At 43.3% G+C, this 26,074-nt stretch overlaps 1 protein-coding gene across 1 annotated transcript in view; it reads left to right on the top strand.

Annotated features, from left to right (window-relative positions):
* Positions 1–2,226: 2,226 nt before the first annotated feature.
* CHST10 (carbohydrate sulfotransferase 10) overlaps positions 2,227–26,074 on the top strand; it is a 54,612-nt gene continuing 30,764 nt past the window's right edge. The window contains exons 1-3 of the mRNA XM_075336457.1: positions 2,227–2,318; positions 8,888–9,023; positions 11,876–11,967. Of these exons, the coding sequence (XP_075192572.1) occupies positions 8,924–9,023; positions 11,876–11,967 (192 nt within the window). The 5' untranslated portion in view covers positions 2,227–2,318; positions 8,888–8,923. The remainder of the gene's footprint in view (positions 2,319–8,887; positions 9,024–11,875; positions 11,968–26,074) is intronic.

Below are 26,074 nucleotides of genomic sequence, written 5' to 3'. Positions count from 1 at the left end.
ATATTTAGCAATCGCATTGATCAATGTAACTGAGCCCCAAGGCCTCGTCAAGGCATATCTCTATATTGGGGTCCCTAGCTCTGTGACCCTAACTGTGTGTCATCTCATTGCAATTAAAAACTGCTATGGGTGGAGAGGGGTAACTAAGGACTTTCTTATATAGGGAGATGGAAAAAGAAAGTCCTTAGTTACCCCTCTCCACCCATAGCAGTTTTTATCTCCTTTTTCCTAATATTCATGGCAGGTATGCAATTCATTATTCACATGTTCAAATTAGCAAGTAGCATTTTTCATTGTATATTCCAATATTTTTCCATATGCTTGAGGCATTATACCATTATCTAAGTTTGATGTGCAGCCTTATTCTTATATATAGTATGTATTTTTGGCTTGCACTCATATATATATATATTAGTGCTCACTTCAGTTATCCTATTCAGTTATATGTAGTTTTTTTCTGAATGTGAACACAGCTCCGCCCCTTTCGGCCATGTTTTTTCCATCTCCCTATATAAGAAAGTCCTTAGTTACCCCTCTCCACCCATAGCAGTTTTTAATTGCAATGAGATGACACACAGTTAGGGTCACAGAGCTAGGGACCCCAATATAGAGATATGCCTTGACGAGGCCTTGGGGCTCAGTTACATTGATCAATGCGATTGCTAAATATCTCCTTTTTCCTAATATTCATGGCAGGTATGCAATTCATTATTCACATGTTCAAATTAGCAAGTAGCATTTTTCATTGTATATTCCAATATTTTTCCATATGCTTGAGGCATTATACCATTATCTAAGTTTGATGTGCAGCCTTATTCTTATATATGCAAAAGACCTTAGACTGGGACGAAGATTTGCCTTCCAACAAGACAATGATCCCAAACATAAAGCAAAATCTACAATGGAATGGTTCACAAATAAACGTATCCAGGTGTTAAAATGGCCAAGTAAAAGTCCAGACCTGAATCCACTAGAGAATCTGTGGAAAGAGCTGAAAGCTGCTGTTCACAAACGCTCTCCATCCAACCTCACTCAGCTCCAGCTATTTGCAAAGGAAGAATGGGCAAGAATTTCAGTCTCTCAATGTGCAAAACTGATAGACACATACCCCAAGCGACTGCAGCTGTAATCGCAGCAAAAGGTGGCGCTACAAAGTATTAACTTAAAGGAGACGAATAATATTGCACGCCCCCATTTTCAGTTATTTTTTAAAAAAGTTTAAAATAAGCAATAAATTTCGTTCAACTTCACAATTGTGTCCCACTTGTTGTTGATTCTTCACCATAACATTAAATTTTTATCTTTATGTTTGAAGTTTGAAATGTGGGAAAAAGGTAAAAAATTCAAGGGGGCTGAATACTTTTGCAAAGCACTGTATATTCCATGTTCATTCTTCACCCATCTAACACAGGGTATAAAATATACATTTGTTTGTGTGGTATATGTGTACATTTCCCTGTTATCTACATATATTCCATGCTTATTCCCCACCTATCTAACACAGGGAATAAAATATACAACTGTTTATATGGGATTTGTGGACATTTCCCTATTATCTACATACAGTATTTCATGTTAATTCCCCACCTAACACAGGGAATAAAATATACACTTTGTGTGGTATATGTGTACATTTCCCTATTATTTACATATATTCCCCACTTATGTAACACAGGGAATAAAATATACAGCTGTTTTTATGGGATTTGTGTACATTTCCCTATTATCTACATACAGTATATTCCATGTCTATGATGTCTAAGAAACCTATTATTCATCTCTATAATTTGGAACCAAGAATTTATTATGTTCATTCCTTTTCTTCATTCTTTTTAGTATGTCCTCGTTTTTCTGCCAGATCTGCAGCGTGTGCACATAGCCTCAGATTAGGGCAGACAGAGAGGACACATTGCCAGGACCCTCTCTCTCAGTGATAGGACCCTCAGCACTCTCTCAGGTCCTGTGGCTGTCCCAGCCATCATAAAGTGATGACACCAGGGAATACCCCTTTAAGCTGGCTTGCTCAGTAACATCCCATAGAAAGTAGCATTCCCCATCACTGAGCAGTACATGGCGCCCAGACCGCAGCTAATGATGAGCCCCGCAGTCCGGAGGCCGCTGAGCCGCCCCCCTCGTCACGTCTCTCCACTGAGGGTCTCCCTACACATTCCACGTGACACAGTGATGCGGCGTCTGAGTCTGGTCATGTGACCGTGACGTCATCAAGCAGTCTGTATCACCGACTGGCATCTGTAGCAGTCCTGTCAGTGAGGAGCCTCCTGCCTCAGCATGCTGCCGGCTGTGGGCACGGCTGGAAGGTAGGTGCCGGCACCTGCGGCCGAATACAGTGTGTGGACCCTGGCGTCTGCTAATGAAATGTGCCCCCATTACTCCTGCCCTCTGCTGGGTGACACCCCAGTGTGTGACACCCCAGTGTTTGATACCCCAGTGTTTGATACCCCAGTGTGTGATACCCCAGTGTTTGATACCCCAGTGTGTGATACCCCAGTGTGTGATACCCCAGTGTGTGACACCCCAGTGTGTGATACTCCAGTGTGTGATACCCCAGTGTGTGACACCCCAGTGTTTGATACCCCAGTGTTTGATACCCCAGTGTGTGATACCCCAGTGTGTGATACCCCAGTGTGTGACACCCCAGTGTGTGATACTCCAGTGTGTGATACCCCAGTGTGTGATACCCCAGTGTGTGATACTCCAGTGTGTGATACCCCAGTGTGTGATACTCCAGTGTGTGATACTCCAGTGTGTGATACCCCAGTGTGTGACACCCCAGTGTGTGATACTCCAGTGTGTGATACTCCAGTGTGTGATACCCCAGTGTGTGATACTCCAGTGTGTGATACTCCAGTGTGTGATACCCCAGTGTGTGACACCCCAGTGTGTGACACCCCAGTGTGTGATACTCCAGTGTGTGACACCCCAGTGTGTGATACTCCAGTGTGTGATACTCCAGTGTGTGACACCCCAGTGTGTGATACTCCAGTGTGTGATACTCCAGTGTGTGATACTCCAGTGTGTGATGCCCCAGTGTGTGACGCCCCAGTGTGTGATACTCCAGTGTGTGATACTCCAGTGTGTGATACTCCAGTGTGTGACACCCCAGTGTGTGATACTCCAGTGTGTGATACTCCAGTGTGTGATACTCCAGTGTGTGATACTCCAGTGTGTGATACCCCAGTGTGTGACACCCCAGTGTGTGACACCCCAGTGTGTGACACCCCAGTGTGTGATACTCCAGTGTGTGATACTCCAGTGTGTGATACCCCAGTGTGTGATACTCCAGTGTGTGACACTCCAGTGTGTGACACTCCAGTGTGTGACACTCCAGTGTGTGACACTCCAGTGTGTGATACCCCAGTGTGTGACACTCCAGTGTGTGACACCCCAGTGTGTGACACCCCAGTGTGTGATACTCCAGTGTGTGATACCCCAGTGTGTGACACCCCAGTGTGTGACACTCCAGTGTGTGACACCCCAGTGTGTGATACCCCAGTGTGTGATACTCCAGTGTGTGATACTCCAGTGTGTGATGCCCCAGTGTGTGACGCCCCAGTGTGTGACGCCCCAGTGTGTGACGCCCCAGTGTGTGACGCCCCAGTGTGTGACGCCCCAGTGTGTGACACCCCAGTGTGGGATACTCCAGTGTGTGATACTCCAGTGTGGGATACTCCAGTGTGTGATACCCCAGTGTGTGACACCCCAGTGTGTGACACCCCAGTGTGTGACACCCCAGTGTGGGACACCCCAGTGTGTGACACCCCAGTGTGTGACACCCCAGTGTGTGACACCCCAGTGTGTGACACCCCAGTGTGTGACACCCCAGTGTGTGATACCCCAGTGTGTGACACCCCAGTGTGTGACACCCCAGTGTGTGACACCCCAGTGTGTGATACCCCAGTGTGTGGTATTAGTAATGGGCACATATCCCTGGCGGAGGCTGTATGATAGCGCCATTTATTGCATGGTGAGTCCGCACCTGCGGTCACAGGGGTGCTCCAGTGCTTATTGTGCCTGCAGTGAAGGCTAGGAGTGACTATAATACCTGTTAGTTTCCCGTCACTCCATTTGCCTCTAGTGATTATATTTTGCGCCATTAATCGCAGGCCGTGCAGCTTTAAAGTGGTCCCAGCGGCTCTGCGCATGCCCCTTGTCTAGGTAACCGGCCACTCTGAGACGGCGAGGTAGCCGGTAACCTTGGCAACGAGCTGTACACTAAAATTAAGAACCCCTTTGTACTGGATAATTCCAACCAGTGGTCTCACTGCGGGGGTCCGAAGTGGGAATAAGGCGGCCGGTGAACATGCACCCCGCACAGAGGGGGCAAAGTCTGTAGGGCTGACGCAACCGGCCAGCTCCAATTTATGTGGAAAATGGATCTGAAAGGATTATTCCCATCCTCAAGATCCTATCCCAATATGTAGTAGGTGTAATAATAATAATAATATTAGCAAATACCTCAAATTACAAATGTAGTATAGTTCTCCTGATTAGCCATGTCTCTTACCTCATGTGCAGGACATTGCAGCTTACATATCCATGGTTACAGCCACGCATGTAGGAACAGTTAGTTGCTAGTGGTTGTAACCATGGATACCAAAGCTGCAATGCCCTGCACATGAGGTAAGAGATATGGCTAATCAGGAGAACTATACTACATTACTGATTGGAGGTATTTGCTAATATTATTATTACACCTACTACATATTAGGATAGGATCTTGGAGATGGGAATACCCCTTTAATAATGGCTTCATATATAACGTTTAGCAATGTTTTTTCCATTAGAACAGGAAGCTGCAAATTGTGACCGAAAGTCTGTATAAAATATGCCAGCGTATAGGTTGTTCTGGCTTGTGGTGTTTTCAATGCTTGGAGTGAAAAGAAAACAAGGATTTAGCACCAGGATAGCCATTTATATAAAGGTTAATAGCGCTCAGGCATGTTTCCATATGTGTGCGGTACATTCCGGTTACAATGCTGATACAGAACGGCACTACAAGTGCATCTGTCATCACATTCATATTACCAGAAAGCTCTAATAGGTGGATTATCCAGGCAGTCTGAAATGGGTATACCAGTCCAAACCAAGCTAATGTGAGAGTGTGTTGTGAAATTTGGGGACCATCAGATACATTTTTTTGTTAAGAGTGACAAAAAATGTGTTTTTGTTTTTTTTCCCCCAAAAAACTGGCCATTACTGCGGGCACTGAGTGCGGTTTTAGAAAGCAGAGACTCTTGGGGGGGCTCTGATTGCTTATATGCAATGTATTTTCTCAAGAGTCCGCAGCTTCCAAGAGCTTTCCTCTGATGGAGGGCAAGGCAAAAAGAAAAAACCTATCTGATCCCAGCTTTGTCAGTAGAAACCTCCCAGACCTCCTAATTGGTGATGAGCGAGCACTACCATGCTTGGGTTTTCAGTACTAGTAATGAATAGTGATAAGTAGTGATGGGCGGACTCACTGATACCAGGACCAGCGGACCTAACCAGATTTAAAAAGAAAAAAATCTGGTTCTGGCCCGGAATTGTTTTATCCCATTCCCATATACCGTAAGTTTATGGGGACCAGAATCCGGCGATTAAAAATGGTGGTAGACGGGTTAGTTGGATAGGAACAAGCAGGCTGTACTTACTGAGGCTCCAGTAGGGCTGTAACTGTTTCCACGCCGCTCGTTCACTTCCAGGACCTCTCATTTACCTTCATGCATATGCACTGCCTTCCCCGCCCTCCGGTGTCTGTGATTGGTTCCAATCAGATGCGCCCCCACCCTGACTGGCAGCTGACTGCTTCCAAACACAGACTCTATATGCGTCTGTTGTGGCATAAAAATAAATAAAATATTTGGCGTAGGGTCCCCCTTATATTATGATACTCAACAGAGATAAAGCCCACGACTACAGGCTGCAGCCCACAGCCCTGGGCCTATCTTGCCTGTGTATCAAAATAAGAGGAACCGCATGCGGATTTTTTTATTTATTATTATTAAAATAATTTTAAAAGCTTGCTTTCGGTCCCCCCCCCCCAATTTTGATACTCAGCAATGATAAAGCCCAACAGCTGGTTGCTGGTATTCTCAGGCTGGGGAGACCCATGCTTATTGGGCCCCCCAGCCTAAAAATAGTAGCCTGTAAGCATATAGCCGCCCAAGATTGCCGAATCCATTAGATGCAACAGTCTCGGAACTTTACTTCCCGATTGCCCTGGTGCAGTGGCAACGGGGTAATAAGGGATAAATCGCAGCTCACAGCTCCCCTTAAGCCCCCCATTACTAATCTGTAAGTGAAAGTAAACACAACACCGAAAAAATCCTTTATTTGTAATAAAATTCAAAACCCACCCCCTTTCACCACTTTATTTTCTAAACACACCTGCAGAAACGACGTAATCCACACAAGGTCCCACAACGTTTCCAGCTCTGCTACTTCTGAATTCACAGCTTGTTAATCAGTACTTGTTACGAGTATCGAGCACCCGAGCATGGTAGTGCTCGCTCATCACTACTCGTTCCGAGTACCGAGCACCTGGCCATGTAAGTGCTCACTCATCACTACTCATTACGAGTACTGAGCACCTGAGCATGATAGTGCTCACTCATCACTATTCGTTACGAGTACTGAGCAACGGAGCCTGGTAGTGCTCGCTCATCACTAGTTGTTACGAGTATCGATCACCTGAGCATGGCAGTGCTCACTCATCACTGGTCGATACGAGTGCCGAGCACCTGAGCATGGTTGTGCTCACTCATCACTATTCGTTACGAGTACCGAGCACCTGAGCATGGTAGTGATCACTCATCTCTAGTCGTTACCAGTACCGAGCACCTGAGCATGGTAGTGATCACTCATCTCTAGTCATTACGAATACAGAGCACCTGAGCATGGTAGTGCTCACTCATCTCTAGTTGTTCCGAGCACCCGAGCATGGTAGTGCTCACTCATCACTATTCGTTATGAGTACCGAGCACATGAGCATGGCAGTGCTCGCTCATCAAAATTCGTTACGAGTACCGAGCACCTGGCCATGTAAGTGTTCACTCATCACTACTCATTACGAGTACTGAGCACCTGAGCATGATAGTGCTCACTCATCACTATTCGTTACGAGTACCGAGCATCGGAGAATGGTAGTGCTCGCTCATCACTAGTTGATACGAGTACCGAGCACCTGAGCATGGTAGTGTTCACTCATCACTAGTCATTACGAATACAGAGCACCCGAGCATGGTAGTTCTCGCTCATCTCTAGTTGTTCCGAGCATGGTAGTGCTCACTCATCACTATTCGTTACGAGTACCGAGCACCTGGCCATGTAAGTGCTCACTCATCACTACTCATTACGAGTACTGAGCACCTGAGCATGATAGTGCTCACTCATCACTATTCGTTACGAGTACTGAGCAACGGAGCCTGGTAGTGCTCGCTCATCACTATTCGTTACGAGTACCGAGCATCGGAGAATGGTAGTGCTCGCTCATCACTAGTTGTTACGAGTATCGATCACCTGAGCATGGTAGTGCTCGCTCATCACTATTCGTTACGAGTACCGAGCACCTGAGCATGGTAGTGCTTGCTCATCACTATTCGTTACGAGTACCTGAGCATGGTAGTGCTCGCTCATCACTAGTCGTTACGAGCATGGTAGTGCTTGAGCATCACTAGTCGTTACGAGCATGGTTGTGCTCACTCATCACTATTCGTTACGAGTACCGAGCACCTGAGCATGGTAGTGTTCACTCATCACTAGTCATTACGAATACAGAGCACCCGAGCATGGTAGTTCTCGCTCATCTCTAGTTGTTCCGAGCACCCGAGCATGGCAGTGCTCGCTCATCACTATTCGTTATGAGTACCGAGCACATGAGCATGGTAGTGCTCGCTCATCACTATTCGTTACGAGTACCGAGCACCCGAGCATGGTAGTGCTTGCTCATCACTATTCGTTACGAGTACCGAGCACATGAGCATGGTAGTGCTCGCTCATCACTATTCTTTACGAGTACCGAGCACCCGAGCATGGTAGTGCTTGCTCATCACTATTCTTTACGAGTACCGAGCACCCGAGCATGGTAGTGCTTGCTCATCACTATTCGTTACGAGTACCGAGCACCTGAGCATGGTAGTGCTCGCTCATCACTATTCGTTACGAGTACCGAGCACCTGAGCATGGTAGTGCTCGCTCATCTCTAGTCGTTACGAGTACCGAGCACCTGAGCATGGTAGTGCTCGCTCATCACTAGTCGTTACGAGCATGGTAGTGCTTGCGCATCACTACTCCTGACTGCATTTCACACCAAGTAAATCCTGGCATGTCCCTCAGTGAATCATCGGCTGAAACTGAGAGAACCAAGATGTGAACAGCCTCCTTTTTCTGACTGATGGGAATGTGTTTGCTTTATGATCTTCTCTCATTCTTTTCTATAGTTTTGTTATCTTAAGAGCTAGGTTTTATAGGCTTGAACAAAGTCTGTCTATATACTGTATACACATCAAGGATTGTAACTTTAATTATCCTTGAGCGCAGTAGTAGAGTAATTACTAAGCAGGCGTGGTAAAGTTTGCATTGAATAGGAAGTATCAGGGAGCAGCCACTAAATGCTGATCGGAGCCATGGGATTCAGTTTACGTCCAGGACGAGGTCACAACTAATCGGTGGTGGGGGTTGGGGGGGTGCTGGCTGTCAGATATAGACTTATCTGAAGGATTCATTGAGACCTGTTGTTTTTTAGTTTTGCACTATAAACTGAGGAAATTTACATTCTTGTAAGGAACACATTAGAAATAGCTTCTTCTTATCCTTCTTGCCTGTCCCTGTCTGTTATTTCTTCTCCCATTCGGGTAATTAACCCTAACGATAAGGCCTTGTTTTGCAGGACACTGTAGTGGATTTATGGCCGGCAGGTGACACCATGCACCATCGTTGGCTGCTGCTGATTGCATGCTTCTGGGTCCTGTTCATGCTGATGGTTGTAAGCAAGTTCATCACCCTGACAATGAGAAGCCCTGAAGGTAAGGGAGATATTTTCTTACAAGACATTTCTGTACTATTATTATTTTTGCATGAATAGCCAAGTTAGGTGGATTTTGTCTTTTGTTCCTATTTTAACTCCTCACTTTGCAATATAATTCATATCAATAATAACTTGTGCTAAAGTGTTTTTTTACACACTTTCTTTTTTTTCACCTTTTAAGGCCACGTATACAAGTTGAGTGTTTGATGAGTTTGTTTACCTCAGGATTTGTAGCCGAAACCAAGAGTGGGTGATAAATAAAGAAGTGGTGACGTGTTTCTATTCGGCTGCTTTCACATTGCGCTTTTACTTACGTTCAGTGGTCCCATCGGAGCATCCGTCCGAACCGCCCCTCCCCCACCCTGCAAAGTGTGTTTCGGACGCATGCGCCGACAGGGCCACTGACTATAATGGAGCAGGCTCCGGTAGTGTGTGCTCTGTTTTGCTCCATTTTTGCACATATACGTTTTCTGCAGGCGGACACCCGAACGTAGTCAACTACGTTCGGGTGTCCGCCTGCAGAAAACATATATGCCCGAAAATGGAGCAAAACAGAGCACCCGCTACCGGAGTCTGCTCCATTATAGTCAGTGGCCCTGTCGGCGCATGCGTCCGAAACACACTTTGCAGGGTGGGGGAGGGGCGGTTTGGACTGATGCCCCGACTGGACCACTGAACGTAAGTAAGGCTGTGTGCGCTCTGCACACAAAAGGTCCGCTTCAGAGTGCAGCTGAAAAGCTCAGTTCTGAAGCACCTGGTGCCTGCAGAATTCGTGCGCTCTGCATGCTGCCTCTCCCTATAGACAGCATGCAAAGTGCACAAAAGAAGTGACATGTCACTTCTTAGAACGCACGCTTCGGGCAGAAGCCGAATCGCTGCATTCTAATACACCATGTGCACACGTCTCATGCACTATCTTGAGGACGCAGGACGCATGCAGTTACGCTGCGGTACAGAACGCAGCGTAACTGCATGCAATACGCAACGTGCGCACATATCCTCAAAGCGCAATGTGAAAGGGGACTTATACTTTCCTGACTGTCCCACTCCTGCTTTTGACTTACAAATACTGAGGTGAAAAAGTCACCGAATACTCAACGTGTGCATGTGGCATAATTCTTATGTGAAATATAAGGCTATGTTCACACTAGAAAAATGATTTTTCTTAAGAAATTTCTTAAGAGTGCACCTGTGTTGAAAAAACGCACCAAAAACGCACCTGCGTTTTTGCCGCGTTTTCGGTGCGTTTTCGGTGCGTTTTCGGTGCGTTTTTACCGCTGGTTGCTCCCTGCGTTATTGTGCCAATTATCTATGTCAAAAAACGCAGTTAGCTGCAGAAAAGAAGTGACATGCTCATTCTTTTTCTTAAGAAAATCTACTGAAAGAATTTTCTTAAGAAAAAAACGCAGTGTGCGCACAGCTAATTTTTTTTGCCATCGGTTTTGCTGGGGAATGTCTGCAGAAAGGTTACAAGAATTTCTCAAGAAATTTCTGCAGCAAAAACGGACCAAAAACGGACCAAAAACGCAGGTAAAAAATGCAGTGTGTGAACACAGCCTAAAGGTGATATTCCCACAATAAGTATTTGCTGAGTCTTTGATGTTGCAGATTTTTTTTTTCAATTGCATTTTTTTCCATGCGTTTTTATCACATTTTTGATGTTGTGGTTTTTGTTATATTTTAAATTAAACTGCTTATTTTAATTGATATTTTTTTTGTGGATCACATGCATTTTTAGAGCATTTCCAAAAAGAAAAACACACTGAAACCGTATGTTCTTTATCTGCCAATTTTCCGAAGCTGTAAGGCGCTGCGTTTTTTTTGTGCAGTGAAAATAGACAGCGTCAAAAACTCATTGTGGGAACTTCACCTAAAAAGACAGTGTGCTTTTATCATTTAACAGTAGAAAAAGGAGAATTCGGTAGTTCCTAAAATAAAACATATTTTATTCCAAATTCATTAAAATACAGTCGTCTATATGGAGAGGCAGCTCATGTTGAAACGTTTCGACCAACAGGTCTTAAGCCCCCTTTTACATGCAATGACATTGCTAACGAGATGTCGTTGGGGTCACGGAATTCGTGACGCACATCCGGCCTCGTTAGCGACGTCGTTGCGTGTGACCCGTACGAGCGATCGTTGATGATCAAAAATACTCACCTTATCGTTGATCATTGACATGTCATTCATTTCCATAAAATCGTTACTGGTTCTGGACGCAGGTTGTTCGCTGTTCCTGAGGCAACACACATCGCTATGTGTGACACCGCAGGAACGACGAACAACACCGTACCTGCGTCCTCTGGCAACGAGGTGGGCGTGACTTTCATGCGGCTGCTCCCCGCCCCTCCGCTTCTATTGGACGCCTGCCGTGTGACGTCGCTGTTACGCCGCACGAACCGCCCCTTAGAAAAGAGGTTGTTCGCCGGCCACCGTGACGTCACTAGGAAGGTAAGTATAGTGTGACGGGTCCTAGCGATATTGTGCGCCACGGGCAGCGATTTGCCCGTGACGCACAAACGACGGGGCGGGTGCTTTCACGAGCGACATCGATAGCGATGTCGCTGTGTGTAAAGCAGCCTTTAGTCATAACCTTTTGGTCGAAACATGTCAACGTAAGCTGCCTCTCCATATTGATAACTCTATTTTAACGAATTTGGAATAAAAAAAAGTTGATTTTATAGAACTACCAGATTCTCCTATTTCTATTGTTATTTGTAGCCCAGCAGTGGCCGACGGGCTTTTCCAGATATTCCAAGCACGATACAAGTGGGAGTGGTGAGTTTTCTGTAACTTTGCTTGTGCTTTATTATTTACCTTGGTAATTTGTTTTTCCCCTTTGAAAACAAGGATATGGAATAAGGCAAGGATCACTGACAATTTTACCAGAACTGGAGAAAATGACAGTGACTGAAGCCAGAAAGTTCCAGGTCGAAAGTCAGGTATGTACATTTAAAGAAAAAAATAAATAAACAAAAAGAAAAGGATCATTTTATTTCTAGACCTTTTTTTTTATAAAGTAAGACCTGGATTTTCTGCTTTGGCTAAAAATTTAATTTCACAAAACTGTTAATCTTATTTTTGTTCAGGTATTTCTTGCCCCATTTATGTGTTTCATGACTTTATTTGCTACTTTAATTTTACACAGGGCATATATACAGAGAATGTACTCCCTGCAGAGAAGACACGCCATGTACACTGGAGATCAAAATTAGAGAACAATGTATGATCACTTGCTTTTTTCAGAAATAATCCAAATTGATGAACATTTGAAGAAGGTTTTTTTGTTTTTGTAAGGGGTACACCATGCCACTAGAACAGGGTTTTAGAAAAGATCCAAAGTTTATCAACATAAAACCTTTATTTTGTCCAAAACATGATGATTATAATTAGAGAGCAACAATGACTGTAGCACAGGGAAAGATTGTAACTAACTACATTTTCTGAAGGTAACAACAGTCACCAATCAGTAGGAAGTGTTCAGGACTTTTCTTTGAATAACTTCAGCACATCTGCGGCCATAGGACATCACTAGTCTCTCACACTGCTCTGGTGTGATTTTGGTCCACTGTTCTTCCAGTCTCTTCCACAGTTCTTTGACTGTTGTGGGTTTCTTGGCCATATCTTTGTCACCAAGGATTTTGCAGAGGTTTTCTATTGGGTTTAGATCAGGACTCTAGGCTGGCTATTTCATTGTTTCAATGTTTTCTGTTTCAAGGAACTACTTTACCCATTTTGCAGAGTGACAGGGCGCATTGTCCTACATGAAAATTGCTGGCTGATTGAGCAATGAACGCAAATAAGGAACCACGTGTTGTTGTAGAAGGTTCTGATACACACTTGCATTCACTCTGCTATGTACCATATTTTTCCAAAAATAAGACAGGGTCTTATATTTTCATTTAAAAAAAAAAAAAAAAGGGGGGGGCTAGGGCTTATTTTTAGGGGAGGCCTTAGTTTTTTCCATGAACAACAATCACACATTTATGCTTCAATTTACCTTGAAGGTGTATGGCCAGCTTTAGAGTTAGTAACCTTAACCATAAATTACATTTACAATTGCTGGTGTAGTATCAGTTTCTCTTATGGTAACACTTAAGGCACGCTCAAAACACTTTGTGTGGCAGTGGTACTCTTCTTCTCTATGCGGTCAAGAGGGGACAGAAGACGGGAGTCTGGAACGGGACTTGGGAACGGTGGTTGTGACGTCACACATGGCTGCTTGTGTGGGAGCAAGCAGGATCACCTTGGAGGCGGCATCCAAGAGGCGGCAGGAGGTGGGACCCTGGAGCGGCAGCCAAGCCCAGACCATAGCGCAGTAGCAGCTGATAGGCGGGACTTAGGAGACAGAATTAGGGGGGGGAAGGACACAGGAGTGGTAACCAAGCAAACATCATAGCGTAGTAGTGGCTAGGAGGCAGGAACCATGTGACAACACTCAGGAGGCGGGACTCAAGAGCAGGTGAGCAGATTTTACCTTGCCATGGTGGGAGGAAGCGGAAGGATGATTTGGGAGCTACACTATGCTTATTCCAGTGCCTCCAGCGTTAAGTTATGTCTCTGTTATGTTCATGACATAACCTAGCATTACATGGCATAACCTAGCGCTGGAGGTGCAGACTAACTAGGGCAAAGTTTTGGAGTAGGGCTTATGTTTAAAGCCTACTCCAAAAATCCCTAAAAATTAAGCTAGGACTTATTATTTGGCAAGAGCTTATTTTTAGAAAAACAGGTGATCTGTATGAGAGGTCCAACTCCTGCTGCAGAAAACATTCCCCAAACCATAACACTTCCTATCTCACTTTTTAATAACTTTTTAGCACACTTTGCGTTTAGTTTTTCGAACATAAGGTTTTCCATCAGACCCAAATAAATTAAACTTCCTTTCATCGCTAAAATGAACTCCAGGCCACTTCTCTCTACATGCTCCATGCTCATCACCAAAGGGGAGTGTAGCCTTTCGATTCTTTTTTCTAATGAGAGGTTTGGTCACTGCAGAGTGGGCTTTCAGTCCAAATGCTCTTAAACATTGTGACACTGTATGACGAGACAGATCCTTACCCTGTTCAGTGCTGAACTGGCGAGTAATTCCAGCTGCAGTGTTGAAATGATTATCCATGGAGATTCTCTGCATTATCCTCTTTTCTCTTGCGAGGGCTTTTTCTGAGGACAAATTGCTGACCGTGGGTTTCAGTCACTTTGGAACAGCACACCATTTTTGCATAGTCAATGCAAACTAGAAAGTTAGGCTGCCAATTAAATAGGGTTTGTCAGATAATTAAGGAAATTATCACCAGGTGCCAGATTAACACCAATAACTTGCAGGTATCTGAAAGTGTTCTCTAATTTTTATCAGTGTTTTTTTCATTTATCTCATTTACATTTTTATTATATGCTTTACACAAAACTCAATTTATGAAATAAGCTTAAAATCTATCCAGTTTACTCATGTTAGGATATAATCACATAGGACTACACAATGAGCCTAACATTTAGGAAATTGTGTATTGTTCTCTAATTTTGATCTCCACTGTATATTGTCCGCATACTTGTCATTTTAGTTCCCATGATGAGTACTTGGTGTTTTTTTGATGCTGCGGATTCTCTTCAGCATTTCTGCAGCCATTATTGTGTTTATTCATTTCCCTTTTCTAGTACTTTTTTTATCTCATTTTTTCAGCTGCAACTTTTGCCTTTTTTAGATAAATCATAAATTAAATAAAACTGTTTTATCTTGTGAACTTCCCATTATTTAGCTTTGATAAAACTTTATCAGTAAAGTCATGTGCGGATTACGTGTATTTTTGTGGATTTCCCTCATTTCATTTAAGTCTTTGAGGAAAATGCGCAAAAAAATGCATATTTATCACAAAAGAAGGTGACATGTTGCTGATTTGAAAATCGCACCCCAGGTTAGTTTACACAGTGTAAAAAAAAAAACAACAAAACACGGGCATGAGCTTTCTATACACCTTAAGGCTGCTTTACACCAGACAATCTATCGTGCGATAGATCGTCGGGGTCACGGTTTTTGTGTCGCACATCCGGCATCGCTGGCGATGCCGGCCTGTGTGACACCTCCTAGCGACGCAGTATTGCTCACAAATCGTGAGTCGTGTACTGCTCGCTAGGTTCCATAATATCGTTTAATTTAGTTGTTCATCGTTTCCGGGGTAACACACGCCGCTCCGTGTGACACCCCGGGAAGGATGAACAGCAGCTCACCTGTGTCACGCGGCCGCCGCCGGCTATGTGAAGAAAGGAGGTGGGCGGGATGTTTACGTCCCGCTCATCTCCGCTTCCATTGGCCGGCGGCCGTGTGACGCCGAACGTCCCTCCCACTCCAGGAAGTGGACGTTCGCCGCCCACAGCGAGGTCGCACGAGAGGTAAGTACGTGTGACGGGGGCTACCGACTTTGTGCGACACGCGCAGCGATTTGCCCGTGACGCAAATAGGACGTGGGCGGGTACGATCGATTGTGCAATTTCACAATCGGTCGTACCGTGTAAAGCCCCCTTTACACACTTTGTTGGAGCTGTAGTATGGATTTTTTTGTTCAATGGAAAAAATGCAGCAATTACTGCCTGTGTGAATATAGCCTCATTCACGTCTGTGTTGCATAGACGTATTGTATCTGTTTTTTTTTCACTCATACAACATACATCCATTATAATCTATGGTACTGTTCATATATCTGTCTTTTTTCAGACAGTATAGGGTGTTTTACACGCTGCGACATCGCTAGCGATGTAAGACGCCAGATCGCACATACGATTTGCTGACATCGCACATGTGACCAGCGCTACAAAACTGACCTATGTGCGATCTCGGCAAATCTTATGTGCGATCTGGCATGTCACATCGCTAACGAGATCGCTAGCGATGTCGCAGCGTGTAAAGCACCCTTATGTCTCTGCAAAACCCATGGGGTCATATCCGTATATTTCCGGTATGCATGAAAAGGGCCATCACAAGTGTATGGGTCTGTGAAAACATGTACAGTTATACATATTTAACATTGCAAAGTATGGGAGAATCTTTGTAATGTTATTTATTTCTTAATCCATTCGTGAAAAAACCCGATGGTAAAAATGGACTCACGGATCGTACACTGATGACATTTTTTCATATACATGTTTAAACATGGATGTGTGAATTTTCACTTCAGATTTAGCGGTTTGTGATGAAGAGGATATTTGCGGTTTACAGTGCAATAAAAGTACTATTTACACTGTGCAATAAAAGTAGCAGGCTATTTTAACACTGTGGGTTTAAACACAGAATTGACCCACTGTGGAGAAAGTGTACATTATAAATTGTCAGCAACCTTGTCATTTTATGGTGTGGATTTCTACTATTGACTGTGCAAAGGATATGAACTGCTGTAATCTGAAGCATATACACAAAAAAGTCAAGCACAAATGATTTTGTTATTGCTCCGGATTTCTCGATGTGGATAAGTGCATAAGTCCCATCGTTTCCCATCACACAAATGGCTTGTTTGCCGTTGTTTATGTTGTATTGGGTGCATAACACATAGAATAAAATATCAGCTTAGATGCTGTAGGAATCTGGTACAAGTTTTGGGCTATCTGCAGAAAATAATCTGCAACACGTTAATTCTTTCAGGGTTTTGTTTTTTTTTTTACTCATTTTCACCATTGAAAGCAATAATAAAAAAGGCATAAAAAAGCTGCATTTTTCCTGATAAGAGATGCAGAAATGGTGCAGAAATTTCTGCAACCAAATACTCAGTGGGTGCACATAGCCTTCAACTTCCCTATCTGAGGGCAGCAGAAAAGTGGTGACAGAGCCTAATTAAAGCGCCATGTTCATGGTTTATATGCAGGAGTTGGGAGAAATAGCCCTATTTTTCTCCTCCAGCTCTTTGAAGCTCAGGCGTCCATGTACATGGCCTCTACTCCTCTATCTTCATCAGCTGCGGCTTCCCTCATCCTCTCCTTACTCCCTCTACACAATGTAAGGAGAAAACTGTCAATTAGTGGCTGGTGGGCAGAGGGAACCATAGCTTCTCAATAACAGGCCATACATCCTGCTATCCAGGCTAGTTGTCACCACGGCAGAACATGATTTGTGCAGCATAAGTTGTTAGCATTAGTCTGAGTGGCATAATTAAACAGAATGGGATCCACCACGATTCATGATGGAGTATAGTCCTGTAGACTATGAATGATTTTAAGGGTGCTTTACACGCTGCAACATCGCTAGTGATCTCGTTAGCGATGTGACACGCCAGATCACAGATAAGATTTGCCGAGATTGCACATAGGTCATTTTTGAAGCATCGGTCACATGTGCGATCTCGGCAAATCGTATGTGCGATCTGGCATGTTATATCGCTAGCGATGTCGCAGCGTTTAAAGTACCCTTTAGTTTTACATTATCAGTAATAAAAAAGAAAAGATAATTGTCAGGTCAATTTTTTTAACCCAGTAACCTGTCGTAAGAAGTGCAGCATTGGTAATCTGAGACTTTTAAAGGGCAACGGTCACCAGTTTTTTTAGTATTGAACTAAAAGTGAGCTCTCTGCGCAGACGCGAGATTGGGAGCGAGCTCACGGCCTCGCACAAGAGCACCTATGATTTTGGCTCTGCCTGCAGTGGGGCAGAGCGAAGTGCGCCTGCGTGAGCCAGGAATGACTGCGCAGATGTACGATTCAGCCCATCTACGTGGATGATGACGGAGGCGTCAGACACATCAATCATCAAAGAAGGATGGCAAACAGCGGCAGGAGGGGGGACAGGAGCCAAAAAAGAACACACCCATCCAATCAGTGCAGGTCATTTGCATACATGGAAGTCCGATTTTATAAAGTTATTTCTGGGGTCTGCAAGGGGAGTCGGGGAACAAGGTGCACCTTCATAGAATGCAGCCCAGGAGCTACAGTAGGTGACACTTTTAGTTCAATACTGAAAAAACTGGTGACAGGTTCCCTTTAACCTTTTTATAGAAATCTGTATGGTGCTCCAGTATATACATTTGATTCATGTTCAGATGACAGGGCACATTAAAGTGTAACAGTGGAAATTGCTCAGAATGGGATTGACATGTGCTGGGGGAGACCTGAGGTGAACTGCATTTCTGTTAGGGTAAGGGCACACGGAGTGTAAAATGGAGAGTAAAACTCGGACCCATGTTACTATATGGGGCTACTCCGATGTGCGATCTTTCTTTCTTTCTTTATTTTCTCAGCCCTAATTGGACCGAGAAAACAATCGCAGCATGCTGTGGGTGGAATCCGATTAGTTTTCACTCGCACCAATACAAGCCTATGGGTGTGAGAGAAACATCACAGTGCACTCGCATTACACTGGAGTGCAGTGCGATATACACATTAGCTGACAATTGAGGAGATGGGGAGATTAGTCTCTCCTTCTCCTCCGTGGCTGTGCACCGATCGCAGGATCGTATCACAGTATAATGGCACTCGGCTTGCGCTCATAGCAGAGCGGGAGGGGGGGGTCATTAGCATAACGCACGCATCCAGTGCTCTTGCATCAATGCTAAATGCCTGTTTCTCCTTAGCCTTATATAGTATATTATGTTGCTCTTATTTTGATTAAAGTTTCACAAACAAAAGGATTAGAACTCAATCATATTGCTTTTCTTCTTCCCGCCCTTAGGCTCCCTTTCAGTGATGCATTTATCAGGTCCGCTATCCCCTCCAACCCAGCAGCATTCACATGTGTATGCCAAAATCCCCTGCCTGATCCTCCCTGTATAATGCTATTTACTAAAATAAATGTTTAAAAAAAGCATTTATAGCCTCTGCTGTTCCTATGCTAATTACACCTTTGACTAGTGGAAGGGGCGTTCTGTCCCCAGACTAGTCTGCCTTCTTTCTGTATTGGCATGGCCCTGCGGGCATAATAACATGATTTCCACAAGCCGATGTCACCACAGCTCTTGGAAATCTCTTGCACATGCTCACGGCTCATTTTGGCAGCGTCAGTGCGCCTCAGGTTGGGTGTACACGTCCCAGCTTCAGAGAGGCGCACTGCACATGATCGGAAGGGCAGAAGCTGTAATGACCCAACTATGACTGATAATCCTAATGTGCATTCACACATTGCTACGTATGGCGAGTACCATATGAGCAGCTAGTGCAGAGAACATGTGGGTTCAGTAGCGGCTCAGCGCTGCAGCAAATCTTGAGAGACTCAGCAATATGTTCTGCTTGCTACAGGACTGTGGCTTTTGTTTCTCGTAATAAGATCAGAATTAATCTTCTCATATCTTCTGGCAGATGGTTCGCCTCTGAAGCTGGATAAGACTGTAAACATTTACAAACATGGAAAGAATACGCGTTTGTGTTTGTATTTTCCCCAACTGCTACTGCTGAATTTGGACTTTTTTATGATGTGGATTTTTTTTATTCTCAGACCTGTCTTCCAAGAGTCGTATATGCTTGTTTGTTTGTTTTTTTCCTGACGACATAGCTGTATGAGCACTTGGTTTTGCTGGACTAGTTTGTTTGTTTTGTTTTGTTTTTTTTGCCCCTTTCTGACATATGACAGATCTGTGACATGACCACATATTGACGTACAGTTATTTTATTTGGATTATGCGAGCACAAGAGTTGCTGAGAGCTTGGCATCGCTAAGCGAGCCTCTGATGTCACAGCCAGGACCAGTGCCAGCACCACTTCTGGTTGCTTAACCCTAGCAATCACGGCATTTAGGAGACTAAGGAGGGGAACTCTCTCAGCACATTGGTACACTCCCGACGTGATCGTGGAGAGCCGATTGGTACGATGTATCGTGCGATTGCACGAGCGATCGTACCCGTCGTTTGTGCGTCACGGGCAATTAGTTGCCCGTGGCGCACAAAGTCGTTAAACCGCCGTCACACGCACTTACCTACTGAGCGACCTCGCTGTGCGCGGCGAACATCCACTTCCTGAAGGGGGAGGGACGTTCGGCGTCATAGCGACGTCACACAGCGGCCGGCCAATAGAAGCGGAGGGGCAGAGATGAGCGGGACGTAACATCCCGCCCACCTCCTTCCTTCCGCATAGCCGGCGGGAGCCGCGGGACGCAGATAAGCTGTGTTCATCGTTCCCGGGGTGTCACACGGAGCGATGTGTGCTGCCCCGGGTACCATGAACAACCGGCGCCATTAAAAATAAACAATTTTTTAAAAATAAGCGACGAGTACACGACTCACGATTTGTGAGCAATTCTGCGTCGCACGGAGGTGTCACACACGAAACGACGTCGCAAGCGATGCTGGATGTGCGTCACGAAAACCGTGACCCTGACGATGCATCGCGCGATAGCTCGTCTCGTGTGACGCCCGAATTAGTATTGCAGCCGGAAGTCCAATAAGCACTGTAAGCTACGGTGGTCTGTTAACCAAAGACAGGATATAATAGTAATAATATAAATAATATACTTCATTTATTTAGCTTCATTAATTCCACAGCGCTTTACATACATCAACACTTGTGTATATTTTTACTGTGTGTGTATATAAATACATATACATACATATACATACAAGTGCATCTCAATAAATTAGAATATCATCAAAAAGTTAATTTATTTCAGTAATTCAATACAAAAATTGAAACCCATATATTATATAGAGTCATTACACACAGAGTGATCTATTCAAGTGTCTATTTCTGTTAATGTTGATTGGCTTACAGCTAATGAAAACCCAAAAATCATTATCTCAGAAAATTAGAATATTTTATTAGACCAACTGAAGAAAATAAATTTTGGCCTACTGAACAGTATGTATAGTAAATGCACTCAAAACTTGGTTGGGGCTCCTGTTGTATGAATTACTGCATCAATGCGGCGTGGCATGGAGGTGATCAGCCCCTGGCACTGCTGAGGTGTTATGGACACCCAGGTTGATTTGTTAGCAGCCTTAAGCTCGTCTGCATTGTTGGGTCTGGTGTCTCGAATCTTCCTCTTGACAATAACCCATACATTCTCAATGGGGTTTAGGTCAGGAGAGTTTGCTGGCCAATCAAGCACAGTGATACTGTGGTTATTAAACCAGGTATTAGTAATTTTGGCAGTGTGGACAGGTGCCAAGTCCTGCTGGAAAATGAAATTTCCATCTCCAAAAAGGAAAGCATAAAGTGCTCTAAAATTTCTTGCTAGATGGCTGTGCTGACTTTGGTCTTGATTAAACATAGTAGACCTACACCAGCAGATGACATGGCTCCCCAAACCATCATTGATTGTGGAAACTTCACACTAGACCTTAAGCAACTTGGATTGTGTGCCTCTCCACTCTTCCTCCAGACTCTGGGACTTTGATTTCCAAACAACAACACCTTGGACTATTGAGCAACAGTCCAGCTCTTTTTCTCCTTGGCCCAGGTAAGACACTTTTGGTATTGTCTATTGGTCATGAGTGGCTTGACACAAGGAATGCGACAGTTGTAGCCCATGTCCTGGATACGTCTGTGTGTGGTGGCTCTTGAAGCACTGACTTCAGCAGCAGTCCACTCCTTGTGAATCTCCCAAAAGTTTTAAGGACCTTTTCTTAACAATCCTATCAAGGCTGCAGTTTTCCCGTTTGCTTGTGCACCTTTTTCTACCACACTTTTTCCTTACACTCAACTTTCCATTAATATACTTGTATACAGCACTCTGAACAGCCAGCTTCTTTAGCAATGACCTTTTGTGGCTTACCCTCCTTGTGGAGTGTCAATGGCTGCCTTCTGGACATCTGCCAAGTCAGCAGTCTTCCCCATGATTGTGTAGCCTACTGAACTAGACTAATGGACCATTTTAAATGCTTAGAAAACCTTTGCAGGTGTTTTGTGGTAATTATTCTACTTTTGTGAGATAATGACTTTTGGGTTTTCATTAGCTGTAAGCCATAATCATTAACATTAACAGAAATAAACACTTGAAATACATCACTCTGTGTGTAATGACTCTATATAATATGTGTTTCACTTTTTGTATTGAATTACTGAAATAAATTAACTTTTTGATGATATTCTAATTTATTGGGATACACTTGTATATATGAGAGGGTTTAATATGTCTGAATTTTTGTTCCAGGTTTTTGGAGTATCTAAAAGAGCCTGGCTGGGAAAAGTTTGTTCCAGTTCGTGGCTAACAAGCATACTAACAGCAGCTTCAGCAGCATATGGGTGTGTGCGCTCGTTGCGTTTTTTCATGCGTTTATGCAGCGTAAACGCATGCATTCTGCGTCCCCAGCAAAGTCTATAAGAAGTCAGCAAATTCCATGCGCACGTTGCGTTTTGAAACGCAACGTTTTGGATGCCAATTTTTTTACAAAATCGATGCATTTAAAAAAGCAGCATGTCACTTCTTTGGTGCGTTTTGGTTGCATTTTCCACCCATTGAAATCTATGTCTGTCTGTCTGTCTGTCTGTCTCTGTCTGTGTCTGTCTGTGTGTGTGTCTCTCTCTCTCTGTCGGTCTCTATGTTGGTCTCTCTCTCTCTCTGTCGGTCTCTATCTCTTTCGGTTGGTCGGTCTCTCTCTCTCTGTTGGTCGTTCTCTCTCTCTTTCATACTCGCCGATCACCGGCACAGCGCTGCACGGCTGTCGGACTGCTCTGGCGGCTTCTCCTGCTTTTGAAAATGCCAGCCGCTCATTATTCCATCTCGTATTCACTGCTTCCCCGCCCACCGGTTGCATTCAGACAAGCACCCATGCTGAGTGACAGCTGTCTCACTGCAACCAATCACAGCCTCCATATATATTTATACATATTTTAATAAATAATTAAAAAACCTTACTTAACCCCCTCACCCCCGTGACTGAAAACCTCTTCATGACCTGGCCATTTTTTACCATTCTGACCAGTGGCATTTTGACAGGTTATAACTTTAGAACACTTCAACGTATCCTGGTGACATATTGTACCTCATGATAGTTGTACAGTACATTTAGGCCGATATGTTTTTGCGTTTATTTGTGAAAATTTTGGAAATTTTTGTGAAAATTTTGCAATTTTCAAACTTTCATGTTCATAAATCCGAGAATTGTGTCACACAAAATAGTTACTAAATAACATTTCCCACATATCTATTTTACACCTGTACAATTTTTGAAATTTATTTTTTTTTTTTGTTAGGACATTGGAAGGGTTCAAAGTTCATCAGCAATTTCTAATTTTTTCAGCAAAATTTACAAAACCATATTTTGTAAGGGACCACATCACATTGAAGTGTCTTTGAGAGGCCTAGGTGACAGAAAATACCCTAAAGTGACTCAATTTTGAAAACTTACACACCTCACACTGCTCAAAACCACATCCAAGAATTTTATTAACCATTTAGGCAGTGGCGTAACTAAAGTGCGATGGGCCCTGGTGCGAAATTTGGACCTGGGCCCCCTCCGGACGTTGGTCAGATGTATGGTCACCTGTAGAGTTCTTTCTAAATCATATATATGTATGTGTATATAATATATATATATATATATATATATATATATATATATATATATATATATATATATATATATATATATATATATATATATATATATATATGTGTGTGAATTGCCCCCCCCCCCCTTCCCTTCATTATGCAGTAATGTCCTCAATCCTGGTACATATGTTCCCCATCCTGGTATCCAGTCCTTAGCACATACAAGTACAGTTATAGATGGTGACTTACAGCTGTTGTTCTTGCGGATGAAGTCGTTCACTTTTGACGTCTTTTCCATCTGGCCCAGACCCACATCACAACTTCTTCCAGACACAATTCGTCTGCAGAGGTGACGAAAAAGACACATTTGAGCTCTCACATTTCAAACACCGTCCCATCTATTCCCGACCTGCAAAAACTCCTCATCCTGCCGTCACCCCAATAATGAGCCACTGCTGCCTTATGTATCCCTATTACTGTACCTGCTGTGCGGTAGAAAAACGGTGCTCCTCTTACTGCCCCACATAGTAATGCCACCATTGTGCCCCCACAGGGTAATAATGCCTCCTTTGTGCCTTCTAGATGGTAAAAAATATTAATGGTAGAAAATATTAATGCCCTGTTTAAATGCCCTAGAAAAGTGTCCACATTTTGCTCCTAGAAAGTAATAATAGTGCCCTCTGTGCTCCTCTGACGGTTACAATACACTAAGTGCCTCTATAACAGTAATGGTTCTTAAGTGCCTTCTTAACATTCATTAACATCTCCTAAGTCTCCTCTTGCACAGCACCCCCTTATATGTCCCGCAGCCTTGTGTGTGTGTGTGTGTGTGTGTGTGTGTGTGTGTGTGTGTGTATAATATTATATATATATATATATATATATATATATATATATATATATATATAATATATGTATATGTATATATGTATATGTTAGGTCCAGAAATATTTGGACAGTGACACAATTTTCGCGAGTTGGCCTCTGCATGCCACCACATTGGATTTGAAATGAAACCTCTACAACAGAATTCAAGTGCAGATTGTAACATTTAATTTGAAGGTTTGAACAAAAATATCTGATAGGAATTGTACACATTTCTTTACAAACACTCCACATTTTAGGAGGTCAAAAGTAATTGGACAAATAAACCAAACCCAAACAAAATATTTTTATTTTCAATATTTTGTTGCGAATCCTTTGGAGGCAATCACTGCCTTAAGTCTGGAACCCATGGACATCACCAAACGCTGGGTTTCCTCCTTCTTAATGCTTTGCCAGGCCTTTACAGCCGCAGCCTTCAGGTCTTGCTTGTTTGTGGGTCTTTCCGTCTTAAGTCTGGATTTGAGCAAGTCAAATGCATGCTCAATTGGGTTAAGATCTGGTGATTGACTTGGCCATTGCAGAATGTTCCACTTTTTTGCACTCATGAACTCCTGGGTAGCTTTGGCTGTATGCTTGGGGTCATTCTCCATCTGTACTATGAAGCGCCGTCCGATCAACTTTGCGGCATTTGGCTGAATCTGGGCTGAAAGTATATCCCGGTACACTTCAGAATTCATCCGGCTACTCTTGTCTGCTGTTATGTCATCAATAAACACAAGTGACCCAGTGCCATTGAAAGCCATGCATGCCCATGCCAGCATGTGGGTCAGGCTGGCGAACACTATATATATAATATATATATATAATATATATAATATATATATAATAATATATATATATATATATATATATATATATATATATAATATATATAATATATATATAATAATATATATTATATATATTCGCCAGCCTGACCCACATGCTGGTATATACAGCATAAGCCCCCATGCTGATTGAGATATATATATTTATATTGTCCCCCAGACTGGGCCCTATTGTGACGTATATTTGTCCCCCAGGATTGGCCTATCCTGGTGTGTGTGTGTGTGTATGTATGTATGTATATGTGTGTGTGTATATATGTGTGTATATATATATATATATATATATATATATATATATATATATATATATATATATATATATATATATATATATATATATATATATATATATATATATATATATATATGCCCATATATTGCCCATATATATATAAATAAATTAGTGCCTACAAGTAGTATTCAACCCCCTGCAGATTTAGAAGCTTTGATAAGATGCAAATAAGTTAGAGCCTGCAAACTTCAAACAAGAGGAGGATTTATTAACAGATGCATAAATCTTACAAACCAACAAGTTATGTTGCTCAGTTAAATTTTAATAAATTTTCAACATAAAAGTGTGGGTCAATTATTATTCAACACCTAGGTTTAATATTTTGTGGAATAACCCTTGTTTGCAATTAAAGCTAATAATTGTCTTTTATAAGACCTGATCAGGCCGGCACAGGTCTCTGGAGTTATCTTGGCGCACTACTCCATGCAGATCTTCTCCAAGTTATCTAGGTTCTTTGGGTGTACATGTGGACTTTAATCTTGAGCTCCTTCCACAAGTTTTCAATTGGGTTAAGGTCAGGAGACTGACAAGGCCACTGCAACACCTTGATTTTTTCCCTCTTGAACCAGGCATTGGTTTTCTTGGCTGTGTGCTTTGGGTCGTTGTCTTGTTGGAAGATGAAATGACGACCCATCTTAAGATCCTTGATGG

The sequence above is a fragment of the Anomaloglossus baeobatrachus genome, chromosome 2 (assembly GCF_048569485.1).
Source record: "Anomaloglossus baeobatrachus isolate aAnoBae1 chromosome 2, aAnoBae1.hap1, whole genome shotgun sequence".
NCBI lineage: Eukaryota > Metazoa > Chordata > Amphibia > Anura > Aromobatidae > Anomaloglossus > Anomaloglossus baeobatrachus.
The sequence above is the reverse complement of the archived record's forward strand: the minus strand, read 5'-3'. Positions and strand labels throughout refer to the sequence as shown.